Source organism: Lissotriton vulgaris, chromosome 4_1 (assembly GCF_964263255.1).
Source record: "Lissotriton vulgaris chromosome 4_1, aLisVul1.2, whole genome shotgun sequence".
Classification (NCBI taxonomy): Eukaryota; Metazoa; Chordata; class Amphibia; order Caudata; family Salamandridae; genus Lissotriton; species Lissotriton vulgaris.
This window is the reverse complement of record NC_141691.1, coordinates 925,989,952-926,010,862: the sequence shown is the minus strand read 5'-3', so window position 1 is coordinate 926,010,862 and position 20,911 is coordinate 925,989,952. Positions and strand designations below refer to the sequence as shown.

General features: G+C 43.7%; 1 protein-coding gene across 2 annotated transcripts in view; it reads right to left on the bottom strand.

Moving 5' to 3' along the window:
* Positions 1–20,911, bottom strand: part of LOC147722733 (NFX1-type zinc finger-containing protein 1-like) — a 1,249,199-nt gene that overhangs the window by 1,076,838 nt on the left and 151,450 nt on the right. For both annotated transcript variants that reach the window (XM_086965207.1, XM_086965208.1), the window contains 2 exons: positions 13,683–13,817; positions 12,845–12,964 (listed from right to left, as the gene is read on the bottom strand). In XM_086965207.1, the coding sequence (XP_086821333.1) occupies positions 12,845–12,964; positions 13,683–13,817 (255 nt within the window). The remainder of the gene's footprint in view (positions 1–12,844; positions 12,965–13,682; positions 13,818–20,911) is intronic.

The following is a 20,911-nucleotide window of genomic DNA, read 5'->3' as shown; positions in this document are numbered from 1 at the left end:
TGTCTCCAATGAATGTGGCTGCTTGCCTTCTTTGAAAATGTTCAGTGCTGCAAATAGAGCATGCAGCCCTAATTATCACAGCATGAGGCCCCAAAGTGATAATTATCACAGCATGCAGAGAGGCGCCCCACACTGCTGGAGCACTCAACTGCACATTAATTATAGTTGAGTGCCTCAGCAGCCTGGGGCGCCTGTTGACATGCTGTGATAAGTGGGGTCTCATGCTGTGATAATTGTCACTTGCAGCACACGATACTGATTCCCGCCCCTCCAGGACTCCCTGACCTGCCTCATGGTTGCCAAGGCAATATTTCTGAAAATATTGCCGTGCTACCGTAAGGCAGGTCATGGAGTCCTCGAGAGGTGGGATCCAGAGCAGACAAATCTGCTAAACAGGAGCTTTTTCCAATGGCAGGCCTCCGTTTCAAGAGGCCTGCTAATGGAAAAAAGGGGGGTGGCTTCATGCCATACTGAAATCCCCTGCTCACAATATCTCTTTGCCTGCAGCAGGGCCATGCCCTGCAATGCAGGCTTCGACCTAAAAAAGGACTATGCAACAATGCCATGGAACTTGTGCCTCTTGAAACCCAAATTACAACAGTTCGTCAAGAAACACCTGTCTACAACGATGTAGCCTCAGACTATGCTAATGAAAGAAAAAATGAAAAAGCAACTGAAAATTCGGAAGCAATTCCAACAATTGACAGAACTGCATCTGGCTACTTCATCAATTTCGATAACTTTTCTGAAGATCCAAGCGAACCTGAAGAAACGCCAACATCAAAAACTTTCAAAGACAAAGTTATTGAACTCTTTGACCAACTAAAAGAATCATATCTGAATGCACCATTGATTGAATTTTGGATTGTGTTAGGTGTACTTTTCCTCTTGCTTTGGCTCATCATGGTACTTTGTTTGGGAAAATTCATTGAGGGAAAATACAGTGCAATGGACACAGCAAGCCAGAACATCCACTAGGTCTTAAAACCTCACAAGTCATCTCACATCGAGAAAAGAGAACTATCATCAGTGAATGTCACAGCCATTCCAATACCCGGTGGGGTAGTTTGGTACAAAACGGATTACGAAATCTATGGCCCGGTTCAACTCTTGAAATATCCACATCACTTCAAGGTTTCATTAAGTGACTTTGTAAAACCAAGTACATTCTCTGATGATTTGGACTTTGAAAGCATAAATAATATGATGTCAGATTTAGTAATGTCAGCAAAATTTACAGAACATGATTACTTACACGGTACGTCGAATTATGAACAAAGGTATTGTTACAATCACTTTGCACATTACTATTTACATAAATCTGCTCAACCTAGAAATGTTTTTAAGCATAATCATTGGGAACATTGTGCAACTCTACCTAAAAGCAGTTCGAAAACATTTTATGAGAAATTCCCATACTTCTCAGGGTTTGACACATGTGATGCAGAAACGTTTTATTTTAAACTGTTACATAAGAAAGGGATAAAAACAATGTTGATAAATACTAAATTAATTTATTCGGAAACATTTTATGATAAAATGATTACATTTGGTTTTGAATTCTGGAAAAACAACATTAAAACAAAAACCATCTGGGGTACAAAAGATTGGCAGGTACAAGGTTTAGAAGCATTATTTAGAGCCTGCATGATCCCAGAACAAATAATATTCTTGAATGACACCATTCAACAGACTACTTGTCTTGGCCTAGCTAAGATTAAAGACTTAAGCAAACCGTCTATTCCCAAGCCAATACCTGATAGTAAAACCACTACAGATGTTGAGATAGACGTATCCCATATTTTACACCAAAACAGAACACATCCTGATTGGAAAAAGTGGTTGATCTGGCCAACAGACACAAATAACTATCAAGATAGATTCCTGAACAAAATACAGGGGTTCAAAATGACCAGATCAGACCCTAGATACTCCCAGAGACAACATCCAGGGATAGTAACAACATACAGTGTAGGGAAACTATGCCTTGAATGGCTAGAAAAATCCACACTGGCTGAAATTAAGCAACACTTGACTTTACTTAAAGATGGTGCTGACTTGTGTGATTTCATAATGGGACCACGCAAACAGCGTCAAAAACGTTTCATAGCGGCTGGTATATACGCTGCGTACAACGATGCTTGGAAAGTAATGCCAATTGAAACAGCAGAAAAAATATGAGAAATGAATCGTATTAATTTGGAAAAATTACTTTCTGTTGTGGACAATGGGTTAATGACTCTGTCCTCCAGAATATATTCACTGGACAGTATTGTATCATCTGCTATCGATATAATAGACCAGGACTTACTAATGTTACAACACGGTCAGTCCCAATTACGTTCTATTGTACAGCTCAGCTGGACGTTGCAAAATCTGCGTTCAGGCTATGTGCCATGGCGTTTAATCAACACAACGTCATTATTCTTAATCTTTAACCTTACTGATAAACAAATCAGTTTGGCACAAAAAGGAGCAGACTATACGATTCTGAGCATTGAAAAACTTGAGAGATTACCATTGACAATGTCAGAAAGACCTGTCATTGAATGGATAATACACGGAATAATTACAATTCCGATAACAACTTTCCAATTTAAATACTGCCAAGAGTATATACCAGCGGGCCAGTATGAAAGGTTGGGTAAAGGGTACATTAAGTCATCATGGAAATTACCTTACACACACACATGTTATAGTGAAAAGAAACAGAATGTATTTCTTAGTGGTAACAATTGTAAACAATCACTAAGCGGTATACTTCTGTGCCAAGGTATTAATTTGCATGGGGCCTGTGAGGGGACTTCAAATAACCTTTCATGTCACCAGCACAGCACACCTGCAACACAAATAGAGCCATTCTTTAGACGGCTTTCTAACGGGAGCTAAATTCTAATAGTGGACCACAGCTGTTGTGGCATGGTGCCAGGGAAAGCCTATATCGTAAGCGTTAGTTCCATGGTCACTTGCTGTATGCAAGTATTGTATCCAAACAGCACTCCAGATACGGAGGCGACAATTTGGCCTTCTTTGAATAGCTCTTCTATTCGAATTGATACTTTAAGCAGAATGAAGTCTGTTCTTTTACAGACAACCGTGCCTTTAACGTCATCAAAAGAAACGTATGATCTTCTGGTTGCAAGGACAACGGCAGAGATACATACCCTTTTATCAACAAATTGCCCCATGCATTTCGTAGAAATGCTAAGCCAAATCCTAAATATGTCTGATACCAGTGGTATCCCACATATATTTAAGACAATTTTTTCGGGACTGTTAACACCCTTCAAAACAGTTCTGGGCATTTTTCCCAATTTTGTCCATTCTGTCTTTGGCGGCCAACCACTACTTTTGGGACTCGTAGCAGGAATTTTATTTTTGGTCCTTTTGCTCCGATATGGCAAGCCAAGTCGCAGACAAGACTCCAGCAACGATGGAAGAAACGATCCTAGCTATACGCTATCGGGACCGCATAACTAAAGTCCTTGGATTAGCCCGGCTAAGAGATCTGAATATGACCTGGTTTCTTTCATTCAAACCAATCTGGCAAAATTGCATCCTACCTGTGCTTCGATGTATGCTATGCGGAGAAGGAATCACTGACATAATATAGAATGACAAAATATAGACTTACCAAAATATAGTCACCAAAATATAGAATGCCAAAATATCGAATTCCTATCTACAAACAGGTAAGTACAAAAATATCGAATCCAAAATATAGTCTGTAAAAAATATAGTCAGTCAAAATATCGAATTTTTTTAAATGTCTTAAAAGTAATTTAAAATTAATGAAATAATAAATATAATTAACTAAAACATACTTAAAAATACTCAAATAACCTTAAAATTAAGATATAATTAATTTAAGTTATTAATAAAAAATGTACAATATTTTACCGTAGGATAGCAGGAGGGTAACATTTAATATTACCACTCCAGTGAGTGCAACAGTAGGGAAAGCGTTGGATAGCGTAGGGGTGAAAATTACTATTCCCACTCCAGTGAGTGCAACAGTAGGGAAAGCGTTGGATAGCGTAAGGGTAAAAATTACTATTCCCACTCCAGAGAGTGCAACAGTAGGGAAAGCGTTGGATAGCGGGAGGGTAAAAAATACTATTCTCACTCCAGTGAGTGCAACAGTAGGGAAAGCGTTGGATAGCGGGAGGGTAAACATTACTATTCCAACTCCAGAGCGTGCAACAGTAGGGAAAGCGTTGGATAGCGTAGGGGTAAAAAATACTATTCCCACTCCAGAGAGTGCAACAGTAGGGAAGGCGTTGGATAGCATAGAGGTAAAAATTACTATTCCCACTCCAGAGAGTGCAACAGTAGGGAAAGCGTTGGATAGCATAAGGGTAAAAATTACTATTCCCACTCCAGAGAGTGCAACAGTAGGGAAAGCGTTGGATAGCGGGAGGGTAAAAATTACTATTCCAACTCCAGAGCGTGCAACCGTAGGGAAAGCGTTGGATAGCGTAGGGGTAAGAATTACTATTCCCACTCCAGAGAGTGCAACAGTAGGGAAAGCGTTGGATATTGGAAGGGTATAAATTACTATTTCCACTCCAGAGAGTACAACAGTAGGGAAAGCATTGGATAGCGTAGGGGTAAAAATTACTATCCCCACTCCAGAGAGTGCAACAGTAGGGAAAGCGTTGGATAGCGGGAGTGTGAAAATTACTATTCCCACTCCAGATAGTGCAACAGTAGGGAAAGCTTTGGATAGCGTAGGGGTAAAAATTACTATTCCCACTCCAGAGAGTGCAACAGTAGGGAAAGCGTTGGATAGCGTAGGGGTAAAGAATACTATTCCCACTCCAGAGAGTGCAACAGTAGGGAAAGCGTTGGATAGCGGGAGGGTGAAAATTACTATTCCCACTCCAGTGAGTTTAACAGTAGGGAAAGTAATGATTTAATATATTATTAAAAATAAATTAAATATCAATACCAATAAAACATTAATTGAAATTAATAACCAATTTAATAATATGTAATAATTAATTAGAAATACAACTACATATTAGTTATTAAAAATTAATAACCTACTCATAATTATTCATCAACGAATTATTTTTAAATAACAAAAACTAATTAATAATAAAAATTAATACCAATAAAAAATTAACAGTAAATTAATTATCAATACACAAAAAGTATTTTTAATATGAAATTAATTACAATTACATTACTTCCCACCCTATTCCCCTATAAACCCACATCCCACTGCAGAAAATACATTAATACAATTATAATAATTATCAAATTTTTAATTAATACAAAATAATCACCAATTAATAAAAATTAATTGCCAATTAATAGAAATCAATTACCAATTAAAAATTAATTAACAATACATTTAAAATCAATACGAATAAATGAAAAAAACATTTACTTTATTACAAATAAATTACTTCCCACCCTATTCCCCTATAAACCCACAACCCGCTACAGAAAATAAATTTAGAAAATTAACATAATTAACAATTAATCAATTAATACAAATTAATTGGCAAATAATAAAAATTAATTTCCAATTACAAAATAACAATAAATTCAAAATGTATACCAATAAATAAATAAAAATATTTAATTAATTACAATTAAATTACTTCCCACCCTATTCCCCTATAAACCCACAACCCGCTACAGAATTAAATTACGCAAAAATTAAATAACATAAAATTCATTACTTAAAATACATTAAACATACATTACAAAAATTAATATACACTTTTCACACATATACTAACATACAAAACACTTTAAAAAAATTGATATTATTAAAAAATCGATATATTTAATGCCTATATTGTATATTTCGATATTTTGACTTCTATATTTTGAAAATCGATATTACTTACCTTAAATTCGATATTTTTAACCACTATATTGTGTCCATTCGATATTTTGTCCATTCTATATTTTTACTTCGATATTATGTCCATTCTATATTTTGGAATAGATATTATGACTGTTTACCGCGGAGAAGAATGCGTGTTGGACGTCTGTCTTACACTACCATCAGCAGTACCATTGGATACAGATACTTTGCTAAGTCCTGTAACGGCTCATGCATCGTGTTGTCCCCAGCGGCTACCCATTCTGATGACGGCATTCGTTGAGACTTCACCACTACGATTAGGTGGCAGTGAAGTACGAGATGAGAGCAGCATCACCCAGGTACGACCTTCTGTGAGCATTGCTGATCCTGACATCGATGATAGCACTCATTCTCACGACTGCACTGTTGCGGCACTTTCAAACTTGGTCGAACTTTCACCTGATGTCGTAGATCAATTTTTTGTGAGTCTGTTTGGAATATTGTTCTCGTCTGAACAGAAAGAATAACTTTTTAAGCAACAAGCACACAGAGTTCCCCATAACTCTGAATTCGGCCTTCAGCTTTGATAAACAAAGGCTACTGAAAACATTTGGAACTATTTTGTCCCCTGAAAGTGATATTATTTTTTTCCAACTTCCAAAATATTTACCTTTTTTCTGGCACTTGTATTTTGCTTAAAGTATAACTATTCCTAAAGAACAGAGCTTCTATTTTTAGGAACTCTAGAGACAATATATTACCTCAGCCTCTAGCACATTTACAGCAACTGTATTTATATGTGATGGAATGGTCTCGACCTTCTTTTCTGTATTAAGAGCCATTTCATGTGTAATTTTCGCAAATCGTTCAGCTATTAGAGATAAGCATGTTTAACTGAATGATTACACTGCTTGAAAAACGTACAGTACCAATAATCATTTTTGTGTATTTTGCATAAACCATTTCGAATGCAAAAAATGTATTTTGGGGTGGGTTGGAATACACATGCACCTTTATATGTTTACTATTGCTTAGTTTTAGTAATGAGGGACATTAGATCGTGGAGTGGGTATTGTGTTTTTATCTAGGAACCTATATCGATATTTCTATTTTATGCCCTTGTACGGTTATAATCAATAATATCCCTATAATGGCATAGGAATCATATCCATATTAGCCGTAGCCCATGCCGTCCACATTAAGCAAGGCTACTTCCCCGGACCCTAGAAAGCACAACGAGTTCTCAAAATCAACCAAACCTCCAGCAACCTGGGAAATTCCCATGGCTTTTGTTTTGATTTGTCATAGAACTCCTGCGAGCACTGTAAGAACGGCCAGTTCTTAGTGACATCTTTATTGACGTCTTATGTCTCACCTTACGGCAAACCCGGCACCTTTCAGGTATAAATATACCAATGTTGCCTTAAGTAAACACACGGTGGTGGTTTTGGAGACGAGCAGCAATCTACTTGCCCGAGAGCCCAGCTGATGCGAGAGCCCACGGACGCCGCCCCTCCTTTTTTGACGCACTGAGAGAGGCGCTGTCTTTTCTCCTGCTGAGAAATCCAGCTCCGGTGTTCTCAGCCGCCTTCGCGGGCTGCTGGGATATCGAGTCCTGAAAGAGAGATACCAGACCTCCTGCTTCCTATTACCCAGGTACGGAGCTGATTAAACCCTTAAAGAGAATTCTTGAGTCAGATTCTGGCAAAACCAACTTAACTTAAACTGCTACTTACTTACTCCTTCCCACGTATTAGGCTTAGGTCAGGTACACCGGGGTAGGCGTAGCTAGAAGCACCAGTTGAGTACGTTAGTCAATGTATATATGTATGTATATATTTTATCCATTTTAAAGTATCTTATGGCTAAGAAACCATATCAATGCTTTTACAGTATTATTTCATAATACTCCTTTTACTGTACGCACTTTACTTTACATTAAGTATTGCAATTATGGCAATTAATTTCTCTTGCATGAGAAAGAAGACTGCTCAATAAATTACACCTTTTATTGAAAACGCCCGTCTCTCTTTTCTCTGCACTCTGGTGAAACTAAGTACACACGATTGACTGAGTGAAATAGCTGTCTATTGTTTTCACACGACTCTAGAGATATACTCTTATTCTGAGGGAGCAAAGTTGTCATGTTATATGGTTGTCAGAAGCTAATCCCTTCTTGTCTATCCAGGGAGGTTAAACTCCTCCTCGTTTATTCGAGAAAGTTTCTAGTGACCTCTGAGCTAGCTGGCAAACCTTAAGTCTAATATAGTCAGTAGAGACCTAGTCGACCTCAGTCCTACGTCTACACTGCTGAATATATTATTCCAATGCGCAGAGCCTATTGGGAATATAGGAACTACACTACATGGCGAGGGAGGAGCAGAGTTCATGTGAAGGTGTGATGTTGTTGTTGCTGGCGCTGTGGTTGTAGAGCTCTTTGACGATGGTGAAGAGTTCCTTGCTGTGTGGGTGTTGCTGTCCAGCCGCTCTTTGTACGCTGTCCTTTTGGTGGTGAGGATCATCTGGTGGTATTTGCGGATGGCGTTCTTGAGGGCTGTCATGTTTTCTGAGGTTCGTTCGTGGCACCAGGTTTTTTCGAGGGTTCGGCAGGATTTCTTTGCAACTTTGAGGGCGTCTGTGAACCATGAGGTTTTTCTGTTGCCGGTCACGCTAGGGGGGGTTCTTCAGTGGAGCGAGGTCGTCGGCGCAGTTGGTGATCCACTGTGCGAGGTTGTGGGCGGTGTCGTTGGTGTCAGTTGTGCTGGCGGGAGGGTTTTGGCTCAGTGATGTGGTTAGCTGGTCTGCGGTGACTTTGCTCCAGCATCTGCGGGGGATCCTTTGCGTGTGGTGGTGGGATGTAGTCTTCTTGAAGGTGAAGTGGATGCAGCTGTGGTCAGTCCAGTGTAGTCCGGTGGCGTGGTTGAAGGAGATGTGGTTGCTGGCGGAGAAGATGGGGTCGAGGGTGTGGCCGGCGCGGTGGGTGGGTGTGTCCACCAGTTGCTTGAGTCCGAGGTTGTCGAGGTTGTCGAGTAGGGTGGTGGTGTTGTTGTCGTTGATGTTCTCCATGTGGAAGTTCAGGTCCCCTAGGAGAATGTATTCAGGTGAGGTTAGGGCGTGCGGGCTGATGAAGTTGGCGATGGTTTCGCTGAATTGCGTGCGTGGGCCCGGGGGTCTATAGATGAGAGTTCCTGAGAGTGGTTAGAGGGTCGGTGTGGATCTGGAAGTGTAGGTGTTCGGCAGGGGAGGGTGTGTCTTCAGCGTTGGTCGTGATGCTGATGGTGTTTCTGTGGATGATGGAGATTCCTCCTCCGGTTCGGTTGGTGCGGTCCCTCCGCGTGATCTTGTAGCCGGCCGGGATGGCAATGGCGATGTCGGGGGCCGAGGAGGCGCTCATCCAGGTTTCCGTATGGAAGGTGACGTCTGGTGTTGTTGTGTCGAGGAGGTCCCAGAGTTCGATGGGGTGCTTGTGGACGGAGCGGGTGTTGAGGAGGATGCACTTGAGGTGGTGGTTGTTGTTGTTGTTGCTGAGTCCGGTGGGTGGGGTGCAGGTTCGGTGGCAGGAAAATTTGCAGGCTTGGCAGGTGAAGGGTCTGTGAGTTCGCTTCGGGGTGGCTTGGTAGCAGATGGGTGGTCGTCCGTTGTTGAGTGCGTTGAGGGTGGCAGGTTCGTATCTCAGTCGGGTAGCTTGGATCCGGCGGGGGCCAGGGATTCTGGCGCTGGGTGCAGTCCAGGCACGGACGGGCGCAGACGGGCTTGCCTTAGGCGCGTCCACTGCGCCGCCTCCATATGAGGGGGGAGAGAGGGGGAAGTGGTAGGGAGGAGCAGCTGGGAGGCGGAAGCAGGGTGGCCAATAGGACAGTGGGGACGGAGCCGCAGCGAGGCAGCGACGGGAAGGTGGCACCGGTGGGGGGAGTACACAGAAGGCAAAAAAGGTGGGGGGGAGGGGGTACAGAGGTCAGAGGGGCACAGAGGGCTAAAACGGGGGGACAAAGGGGCACAGAAGTATGAAGACACAGAGGCAGGAGAAGGGGGTCACAAGGGGCACAGAAGGGGCACAGATGTACCAAAACGGGTCGCAGAAAGGAAAAAGGGGTCACCAGGGCACAGGCAAAGCCGGCGGGCAAAAGGGCACACTCACCAAAGCAGAGAGGCAAATGAAGCAGGGGTAAAGATCAGGGCACAGGGGCAAAGCGGGGAGCACAAAGGGCAACGATCAGCAGAAGTAGACAGGCAGTGGAGACAGGGGTAGAGCCCAGAGGAGGGACGGTGGGCTCACGCGAAGTGAGCAGGGGCGGTGGAAGCGGGTGGCAGGCAGGCGGCGGCACTACACAGGGGCAGCGACACGGGAGGACCGTGTAGCGGCAGGGGGGCAACCTACCTGCAGGCAGGGTTAAAGGTCGCAGGCGCAATTCCACCATGCATTTCATTTATCAAAGTACTTGCGTAGAGAAAGCAGGCTTTGGCAATTAGTTGGCATTTCATCATCCGGGCATCGAGCCGTTGTCGCATGGCATTTCATCGTCCGTAGCGTATGTGCTTGTGTTTTTATCACATTTTATCAAAGCAGACAAAGCACGTCCGTAGCGTATGTGCTTGTGTTTTTATAACATTTTATCAACGCATCGAAAGCAGGCATTACATTTTATAAAAGTTCTTGTATGCTTGTATTTTTTCTTGCGTGCTGGTGTTTTTATAACATTTAGCAGGCATTACATTTTATCAAAGTCCGGGCATCGCGCCGTTGTCGCATGGCATTTCATCGTCCGTCATCGTCCGTAGCGTTTTAATCGCATGCAATGTTAATGGCATCGCGCCGTTGTCGCATGCGTTGTTTTGACATTGATGTAATGGGTGTTTCCCCTCCTAGTAGATCGATATCATAGGTATCCCATGGGTCAGTATGTGGTGGTGTACCAAAAGTGTTCTGCCCCCCACCATGCCCAGCTGTATCTGCATGTGGAGAACTCTAAGATGAAATATTCAGAGGGTCAACTGTAGACTGTGGTGGAAAGGGTGGAAGAGGTGAGGGTAGTGCAACAGGTAGAGGACTGGTGCATTATCTTCTTTCTTGTGGTGTTTCGCAGGAACCAATACATCCAGAAAAGACAACTGTCTTTTGGGTAGTGGAGGAATCGGTGCCAAAGATCTGCAAGGATAAGGCCAATATGAGACTGGATGTGAATCTGTTTTAGTCTAGCATTCAGGTGCTTGTGGAATCTATAGAGGATTGGCCCTACTGGTCTGCCGGAATCATGCTTTGATATTGGCTTAGAAGGTTTCGGGTCCGACACAGGTTTCAATTTTGACACCGAAGTTTCGCTCTGTGTCGAAGCAGTGGATGTCGACGGTATTCGACAAGGCACTGATGGTCTGGTAGGCACTGGCAGCCAAAGTGCTTGATGCCTGAGGATTTGGTTGTTTTCTTGGCACCAAACATTTGCTCAGTGCCAACCATGGCCAGAGGACAGTGGTGGACCCAGGGCCTGTGTATGAAGCTCAAGACGAGCCAAATGAATTTTGGGCTGATAGACAGTGTTGAGGAGCAGGGAGTACCATACTCACAGACTGTTGAGCAGGTGTTACTTCCTCCATCTTGCAGGATCCAGAACTGCTCTCCATCGGGAACACCTCTTCCGACTGACGGTTGAGTGTGTTTTTCTTTCTCCTCGACATCAAGGTCTGGAGTGTCTTCTATGCTCCTCAAGAACATTTCGAGCCAACATGCACAATGGTCTCAAAGGGTTTTCTTGTAGAGGAAGAAGCAGCTAAAGTAGCAATCAGCTTCTCTGTGTTCTGGCGAGAGGCAAAGATTCAAGACCTGTTGTTAGTCGGTCCAAGGATACATCGCGTTACAGCAAGGACAATAACGGAAGGGTGCCCATGCCATTACCATCAAGGCATTCTTTGGAAAACTTGATGGAGACTGAAGAAAAGCCCCGAAGGGCAAGGCCCTGTTGAGGCAGCGGTTGAAGCGACCCGACAAAATATGTAACCTTGATACGCAAATGGAAAACGCGATTGAAACGATACAGACTAAGGGAAAGACAGTGAGCAATCCGAAAATAGCTCTGTGATGGTCTCTAACTGGAGTGCAGGCACACACATTCCAACCCAGCAGCAGAAAGAAAAGAATCTAATAATGGAGTTGATGCCCATGCGCATTGTCACCAGGAGGAGGAGTCACTCTACCTCATGACTCAGAAGAATTCTTTTAAGAAAAACAACTTGCACACATCTGGAGCCAACACTAGATGGCAGAAGCATGAATATCTAAAGCCGCACATGGCTTGAACATACAGTTCCCTAAGTGTGAGCAGTAGAAGGACACAAGTAAATTGGAAATGCTCCAGGGAAGGGACAGACACAGGATGGACAAGGTAGGCCATTGAATAAGAAACAGGCAAATGACAGTAAGGACAACTAATGGTAAGAAATGGGCAAGTTCTAAACCCCTTTATGATCTACAATACATCTTTTTCAACCACACAGCTATGCTGTCTGGTAAGCTCTGCAAAAACAAATTAGCTCACTGAGGCAAGTTAGTGGCCAAAACCAACTCTGAATCATCCCAGTATCTGGGTGAAATCAGAGTATGCCAAACTGGGTAATCAGACTAAATTTGAAAATAACTGAGGAAAAATAACCTTTTCCCTTATATTTCTTACAGATTCCATTATTGTGTACTTTTGACTTTACCATTAATAACATTACTTACCCTTCCAAGTATTTTTTTCTTTGCTTAATTACTGCTGATGTTTGCCTAAGGCTTGTATATGTACATTTCATTTCTATTGGCTGCTAGCCCCATCTACTTTCGATCTAAATTACAATCAGGACTAGAGTTCAACTGACTTGCAAAGCACTGCTGTCTTTTGAAGTGTTCTCTGGTCTAAAGCATGCCCAATGACCAAATACAACGTACTACTTAAGAGAACTGACAAAACATAGGAAGACAAAAGAAGTGGTCCTCGGCAAACCACCATAAAATTAAATAACACAATATTACTGAACAGATCAAACCTGAATTTGTCTGGTTATGATGCCCATGAGAATGGTGATGCAGTCCTCCTCTTCTCTCATCAGAGGGAGGTTGCTTTTTTCCTTGTTCCTGTTGTCCTCTTTGTGATGTTTGTTGGCTGCCTGTAACATATTTAAGGGTTTAGTGTATATAAACTGTGGCCTATTTTAATGCGCACATACAAAATCTTGTAGTCAAGTTCAGCAACCAGGTGACAATACAGAAGAAAGGTAGGTTGTATTAATGTGCATTTACAAAGAATTATTCCCTTCTGCTAACTGGAAACCACCAGGGCTTAAAACAGAGTAGGACTGTCCCTCAGTCTCATCAACCAGCACACACACACACACCTAAAGTGATGGAAAACAGAATCCAACTCAGAGACTTCGAATATCAGTTTGTTAGGTGTCCCTACTTTCTGAAGAGCAAAGGCACCGCAATCCATGTTACAAGATAACTAATTCTAATATCCATGCATGTGCTTTCTTAGCTTTGATGTTTTAAAATGTCAGTAGCATTTCACAAATTAGAATGAACACATTAGATGTGAGTGGTGGGGAAGAATAGAATGTGTTAAAGTGATGATTCTCCCTCAAATCAATTTTTACTCATGCATGTGACTCCTATTCTTCTATGCAATTCTTTTTAAAACAATTAACAAATCTATGTCAAATTTCATCTGGAAAAATAAAAAAGCCAGAATACATTACATAAACTCAAAGTGAATAAAGATTGGGGTGGTCTAAAATGTCCTAACTTCTATAACTATCAAACAACCTTCCTAGTAAAGCAGGTGTGCTGGTGGCTATGCCACCCTTAGTACGCTGGGATGCACCTAACCTTGGGTTGTCTGGCTCCTACTTCTGCTGCTGGCCTGCCCGTGTGACGGTTGTAGCACATCTCCTCTTCTGTCACCAGAGGTCTTTTGCTTTTTTCCTTCTTCATAGTGACCTTTTTGTTGCGTGTGTAGACGATCTAAAATGACATTCAAGTCATCAGTGCACAGAAACTCAAGATCCATTTTAGTGTGCCTAAAGGCTAGTTTGCACATTGAAATTTGATCTCACCACCCAGATTTTGCAAATTCTGCTCATTTTTCACTATTTAATGGCAATTTACCGGGCAGAAAAGTAACGTTTTGCTTAAATTATACCATGACATGGATTGTGGTTTTAGAGATTACCAACAATGGAGTGTGATTATATCAGCATATGCATTAACAAGAGGTATGGTATCCCAATCCCTGAGTTCGAACTCAAGCATTAAGGATTTTAGAGTCATCCAATGCAACAGCTTATCATGCTCACTTGAAACAGAACATTTCCGGACACCTACACAAATGAAAGAAGGATAACCTGCTAGTGAAAATGGACCTTAATGTCAATTTTGAACAGAGAAAATCAAAACTATTCAAGGCATTTTCCAGCGATCTGAGAAGTGCAATGATGCATTTTGTTACAGAAGGAGGATGAGCTGTAAACCTCCATCACGGAGAAATACACAACTATTACAATTTTTTTGACACACAAGGCATACCATTTTTCATGTCAGTCTGAGCTTCTCTTCATGATCTCAAGTCTCTCAACTTGATCACGGATTGGGGAAATTTAGAAGACATGGAAACTGACCGCAAACAATCGCTAAAACAAAGCAACACGTTTTGCACTCTCTATTCCTGAAGGAAAATGCTACTTACCAGTATGCATCTGTTCTTGGCATGTAGAGCTGCAGAGTTGCACACTGTGCATAGATCGCCACTAGTGTTGGGCCTGGATGTTTGCAGTTTGTTGTTGTCCTGAAAAGTTCATTGGAAGTCACAAGATAGGTGACTCCTATTTTGGACCACATTGCGCATGGGCATCAGCTCCATCCCCAGATTGTTTTTCGCCATTAGGGAAATGATGGAGCTTTGCAAGAAAAGGAAGGATGCCCATGTAATTTGCATCTAATTAAGATAATACAGGAACAGACAAGGGTAGCTGGGGAGGCTGGTGGGCATGTGCAACTCTGCAGCTCTACATGCCAAGAACAGATGCATACTGGTAAGTAGCATTTTCCGTTCGAGGCATATGAGCTGCAGATTGCACATGGTGCAGAGATTGCATAGCAGTACCCATCCCTAGCGGCGACCAACCCTATCTGTTGCAGTAGTTTGGAATAATGTTTAGAGAACAGCCTGGCCCACATTAGCGTGTTGCTTGGTTTGCACATCTACACAATAGTGTTTTGTGAATGTGTGCGGTGTAGACCATATAGCTTCTCTTCAGATGTCATCTAGAGGAATGTTCCCTAAAAATGCCATTGAAGCCCCTATTTTTCTTGTAGAGTGGGCTTTAGGAGGAACAGATAACGTACGTTTAGCTTTGTGGTAACAAATCTGTATGCATTTGACAATCCATCTAGCTATCCCAGATTTTGAAATGGGATTACCTTTGTGTGGTGGTGAGAAAGACACAAAAAGTTGTTTTGTCTTACGAAAGGGTAGTATAGCAATGCTCTTTTGGCATCTAATGTGTGAAGAGCTCTTTCTGGTACTGTCTGTGGTTGCGAGATGAAAACGGGCAGTTCCACAGATTGATTGAGATGGAAGGGAGAAATGACTTTGGGTAAGAATTTTGGATTGGTACGCAGAACTACCTTATTGTGATGCATTTGCAAAAAGGGTTCTTGAATGGTTAGTGCTTGTAGTTCACTAACTCTCCGCAGAGAGGTAATAGATACTAGGAACGCAACTTTCCATGTTAAAAATTGTAGTTCACATTTGTGTAAGGGTTCGAAGGGAGGCCCCATTAACAGTGTGAGAACAACGTTTAAATTCCACACTGGTGAAGGTGGTACTCTGGGAGGAGTTATTCTTTTAAGGCCTTCCATTAAGGCTTTAATGGCAGGCACTCTGAATAGAGATAGATGTTGCCTGTCGAATATGTTACTTACCAGTATGCATCTGTTCTTGGCATGTAGGGCTGCTGACATTCATATCTGTGCATAGATCGCCGCCTAGTGTTGGGTCCGGATGATTGCACATTGTTGTCCTGGAAGAGTCTTCGAAGTATCACGAGATAGGTGGCTCCTCCTCTGGACTACAGTGCGCATGGGCGTCCCCTCCATCCTCAGATTGTTTTTCGCCATTGTGGCAGAGATGGAGTGTAATACAGTGAGTGATGTCCATGCTACATAGTAATTCTGAATGCTACAGCTGCTACAGGCGCCGGGGAGGAGGGTGGGCGATATGAATGTCAGCAGCCCTACATGCCAAGAACAGATGAATACTGGTAGGTAGCATATTTGGTTCGAAGCATGTGGGTTGCTGAATTCATATCTGTGCATAGATTACATAGCAGTCCCTTCTGTTAGCGGCGGCTGCCCGTGCCAGCTGCAGCAGTCTGAAAAAGAGTTTTGAGAACAGCCTGTCCTACAACTGCCTGCTGTTTAGAATGCACATCTACGCAGTAGTGTTTTTAAATGTATGTGTGGTGGACCATGTAGCTGCCTTACATATCTCTTCTAAAGGAATATTCCCCAGGAAAGCCATGGACGCTCCTAATTTACGTGTGGAGTGTGCTCTTGGTGGAATGGTTAGTGTGCGTTTAGCCTTAGCATAGCAAATCTGTATACACTTGACAATCCACCTGGCTACCCCTGCTTTGGAAATGGGGTTGCCTTTGTGTTGTGGAGAAAATGCAACAAAAAGCTGTTTTGTTTTTCTGAAATCCTTTGTTCTGTCTATATAGTACATAAGAGCCCTTTTGACATCTAATGTGTGTAGGGATCTCTCTGCGACATTTTCTGGATTAGGAAAGAAAACTGGCAGTTCTATGGTCTGGTTCATGTGGAACTGCGAAATCACCTTAGGCATGAATGTAGGGTTGGTGCGTAGTACAACTCTATTTGCGTGGACTTGTATGAACGGCTCTTGAATGGTTAGGGCCTGGAGTTCGCTAACTCTTCGTAGTGAGGTAATGGCTACTAGGAAAGCCACCTTCCAGGTTAGAAACTGAATCTCACAAGAGTGTAGAGGTTCAAAAGGTGGTCCCATCAGTCTGGGGAGGACCACATTGAGGTTCCAGACAGGGGAAGGTGGGTGTCTGCGAGGGATCAATCTTTTGAGTCCTTCCAGAAAAGCCTTAATGGCAGGCACTCTAAATAGTGAGAGGTGCTGCCTGTTTGAAGATAAGCTGCTATCGCGGATAAATGTATACAAATGGAACTGTACGCCAGATTACATCTGTATAAGTGCAACAAATAACAGATAATGTTTTGAATAGATGCATCCAGTGGGTTAATGTCATTGTTGTTACAATATATGACAAACCTTTTCCATTTAGCCGCATAGCAGGCCCTGGTTGTGGGCTGTCTTGCCTCCTTGATGATATTCATACATTCTGGCGGCAAGTTGAGGTAGCCAAATTCTAAGACTTCTGGAGCCAGATCGCCAGGTTGAGCTGTTGCGGATCTGGATGCTGAATGTCGCCATGGCTCTGCGTCAAAAGCCTGGGTGTGAGGTGCAGCCTTTGATGCGTTACCACGGATAGTTCTAGAAACGTGGTGTACCATGGTTGGCGTGCCCACATTGGAGCAACCAGGATGAGTGTCATCGAGTGTTGCCTCAGTTTGCGTGCCACTAGCGTTATTAGAGGTGCTGGGGGAAAAGCGTACGCAAATTTGCCTGACCAGTTCATCCATATCGCATTGCCCTGCGACTGTGGATGTGGGAACCTGCTGGCGAAGCTTTGGCATTTTGCGTTTTCCCTTGTGGCAAACAGGTCTATCTGTGGATGACCCCACTGCAGGAAGTACGGTTGGAGTACTGATGGGTGTATCTCCCACTCGTGCATCTGGTGGCTGTGCCTGCTGAGCAGATCCGCCATCTGGTTGTCTTTGCCCGGGAGGTGTTCCGCCATGAGGAAGATGTTCCTTTGAATGGCCCACTTCCACATGCTCTGAGCCAGATGAGACAACTGTGGAGAGTGTGTTCCTCCCTGCTTTTGTATGTAGTACATGGCATAGGACATCTTGTCCGTCCGAATCAACACGACTTTGTTGCACAAGTGTACTTTGAAAGCCTTCATTGCCATGAAGATTGCCATCAATTCCAGAAGGTTGATGTGCATCCTCTTTTGCTGTGCTGTCCATAGTCCCAGCACCGTGTAATGGTGCACATGAGCTCCCCATCCTTGGAGAGATGCGTCAGTTTTCAGTATTATTTGTGGTACAGGCTCTTGGAACGGTTGGCCCTTGCAAAGGTTTCGTGGGTTCCACCAATGCAGAGAGTTGTATGCCCGACCGCTCACCAACACTAGGTCTTTCCATTGTCCTTGAGCCTGATTCCACTGACGTGCTAAGCACTCCTGAAGCGGGCGCATATGTAGTCTCGCGTGTGGGACTATGAAGATGCAGGAGGCCATCATGCCTATCAACTGCATGAACACTCTTGCTGGAAGTGAGTGTTGGGGTCTGAACTTCTGTATCAGCAATTGCATGCTGTTTATCCTCGCTGAATTTGGCTGAGCTTTGGCTGCCAGAGTGTTTAATGTCGCGCCCAGGTACTGTCGCACGTGGGCGGGCTGAAGATGTGACTTTGGATAATTCAGCGAGAATCCCAGACTGTGAAGAAGATGAATGGTGTGGGACATGTGGCTGGCACACTGCTGGGCCGTCTTTGCTTGAATAAGCCAGTCGTCCAGATAAGGGTAGACATGTATATGCTGTCTCCTTAGGTGTGCTGCTACTGTCGCCAGGCACTTTGTGAACACCCTGGGTGCCGTCGTTACTCCGAAAGGGAGGACTTTGAACTGATAATGTTGATTTTGAATAGTGAACCTGAGATACTGTCTGTGTGATGGGTGTATGGGTATATGGAAATACGCATCTTTTAGATCTAGAGTCGCAAGGAAGTCTCCCTGACTGAGTAACGGTAGAACCTGCTGTAAAGTGAGCATATGAAAATGCTCTGACGGAATGTAGCTGTTTAGAGGCCTGAGGTCCAGTATGGGTCTTAGAGACCCGTCCTTTTTGGGTATTAAGAAATACAGAGAGTACACCCCTGAGCCTTGGTCTTCTACAGGCACGAGCTCTATGGCCCCTTTTTGCAGCATGCTGACGACCTCCTGCTGCAATAAGTGTAAGTGCTCTGCGGACATAGGACGGTTTCTTGGTGGTATGTTGGGTGGAGTGGATGTTAATTCCAGACAATACCCATACTGGACAATGTCTCTCACCCACCTGTCTGTGGTGATGGATTTCCAGACCGGCAGGAACTGTTGCAGTCTCCCCCCGACAGGTGTTAAGTGGTCGGGGGCAATGACAGGGCGTCTACGTTTGTTATTGGCAGAGGATCTGGAATTGTGGTTTCCTCTTCCTCTGCCCTTGATGTTGTTTCCACGATATCCACCCCTGTTGTTTTTATTATAGGTGGATTGTGTACCTCCTTTATTGTACTGTGTCTACTATGTGGATTGGCCTCTTGAATGTCCTCTAGTATTGGAGCGACAAAAGGAGCCACCCCGAAACTGCTGGGACTGCAGAGCCCCCATAGACTTTGCAGTCTTGGTGTCTTCTTTTATTTTTTCAAGGGTGGTGTCAACCTCAGGTCCAAATAAGTAGTCCGGGTTAACTGGCTGATTGAGGATAGAAGTTTGTATTTCTGGCTTGAATCCCGAGATTCTTAACCAGGCATGTCTCCTCAACATGACTCTAGTGTTAATGGCCCTGGTTGCAGCGTCAGCTGCGTCTAGCGCGCACTTGATGGAAGCATTGGTTATAAGGTTTCCTTCTTGGATTAGTAGTTCTGCACCCTCCTTGTACTGATCTGTTAGGTGTTGCAACAGTGTCTCAAGGGTATCATAATGGGACCTGTCATATCTGGCTAAGAGTGCCTGAGTGTTGGCAATGCGCCAGATGTTGGCTGCCTGCGCTGCCATCCTTTTTCCTGAAGTTTCCAGTACTTTCGACTCCTTGTCAGGAGGAGGAGCATCACCTGTAGTCTGGGAGTTTGCCCTCTTACGTGCATTAGAAACAGCTAATGAGTCCAATGGCAACTGTCCTCTTATATAAGTAAGGTCCACAGGTGCCGGTCTATATTTCTTTTCAATTCTTGGGTTTAATACCCTGGCCCTGGTGGTTTCCTTAAAAATGTCACCAGCAAGCTTAAGGACCCCTTTTAGCATGGGCAGGGTCTTGACTGTTCTTTCTGAAGTAGAAAAGGTGTCGACCAGAATGTCTTCCTCCACAGGGTCAGCATGTAGTTGCACGTCATGGTTACTTGTCGCTCTTTCAATAAGGGCGTTAAAGGCAGTAGTGTCCTCAGTGGGAGATGTTTTTACACTGTATACCTGTGTGTCAGGGGCAGAGTGCGGATCTTTTGGGTCAGCTGGGTCTGCCCATGGTTGGTTTTGATCATCGGGATCAGTGTCCACATGATAAGTGTCATCCTCATTTTCGTCATCCCCTGCATCCACATCTGAGTATGTGGGTGAAAAAGTCTGAGGTTCTTGACCATAGGATTGGAGAGGTTCAATAAGAACTGGCGATGTTGTTGAATCCCTCTTCTTTTTTAAGGGAATCCTATAGACTCCATGGGTGTTTCTGGTATGATCTTCCTTTTATATATGGACAGTCTACCAGTTTCGGAGTCGATGAACTGCCTCGACTCCGGTTCTTCAGGCTCCTCTGTAGCCTCCACTTCCATCGACACTTTTTTGATGGCTCCGATACCTTTCTTTGGTTCGAACATCTTCGGACGCACCGTCGGTGGCCACCCGAATTTGATTGGTGTCGATGCGGGCTGAACGTTTCCGACCAGCTTTGGTGTTGGGGCCTTCTTCGGCCCGACTGCTGTAGCCTTATCTTTGATGCGTTGGAGTGACCCCGACACCTCTTTGGCTATGAATGGGCTTGGTTGCGTCGGCTCGACAGGGTCCTTGGAGCCAGTCTTCGTCTTGTCCGCAGGCCTCGACCGAGGATCGAACCCTTCTTTTGGTTCGGGCCTTTTGTGTGTGTCGACTCCCTTCGGTGTCGGCTTCGTCGGTTCGACAGCCTTGACTTTGGCCTTCGGTACCCCAACCTTTGGC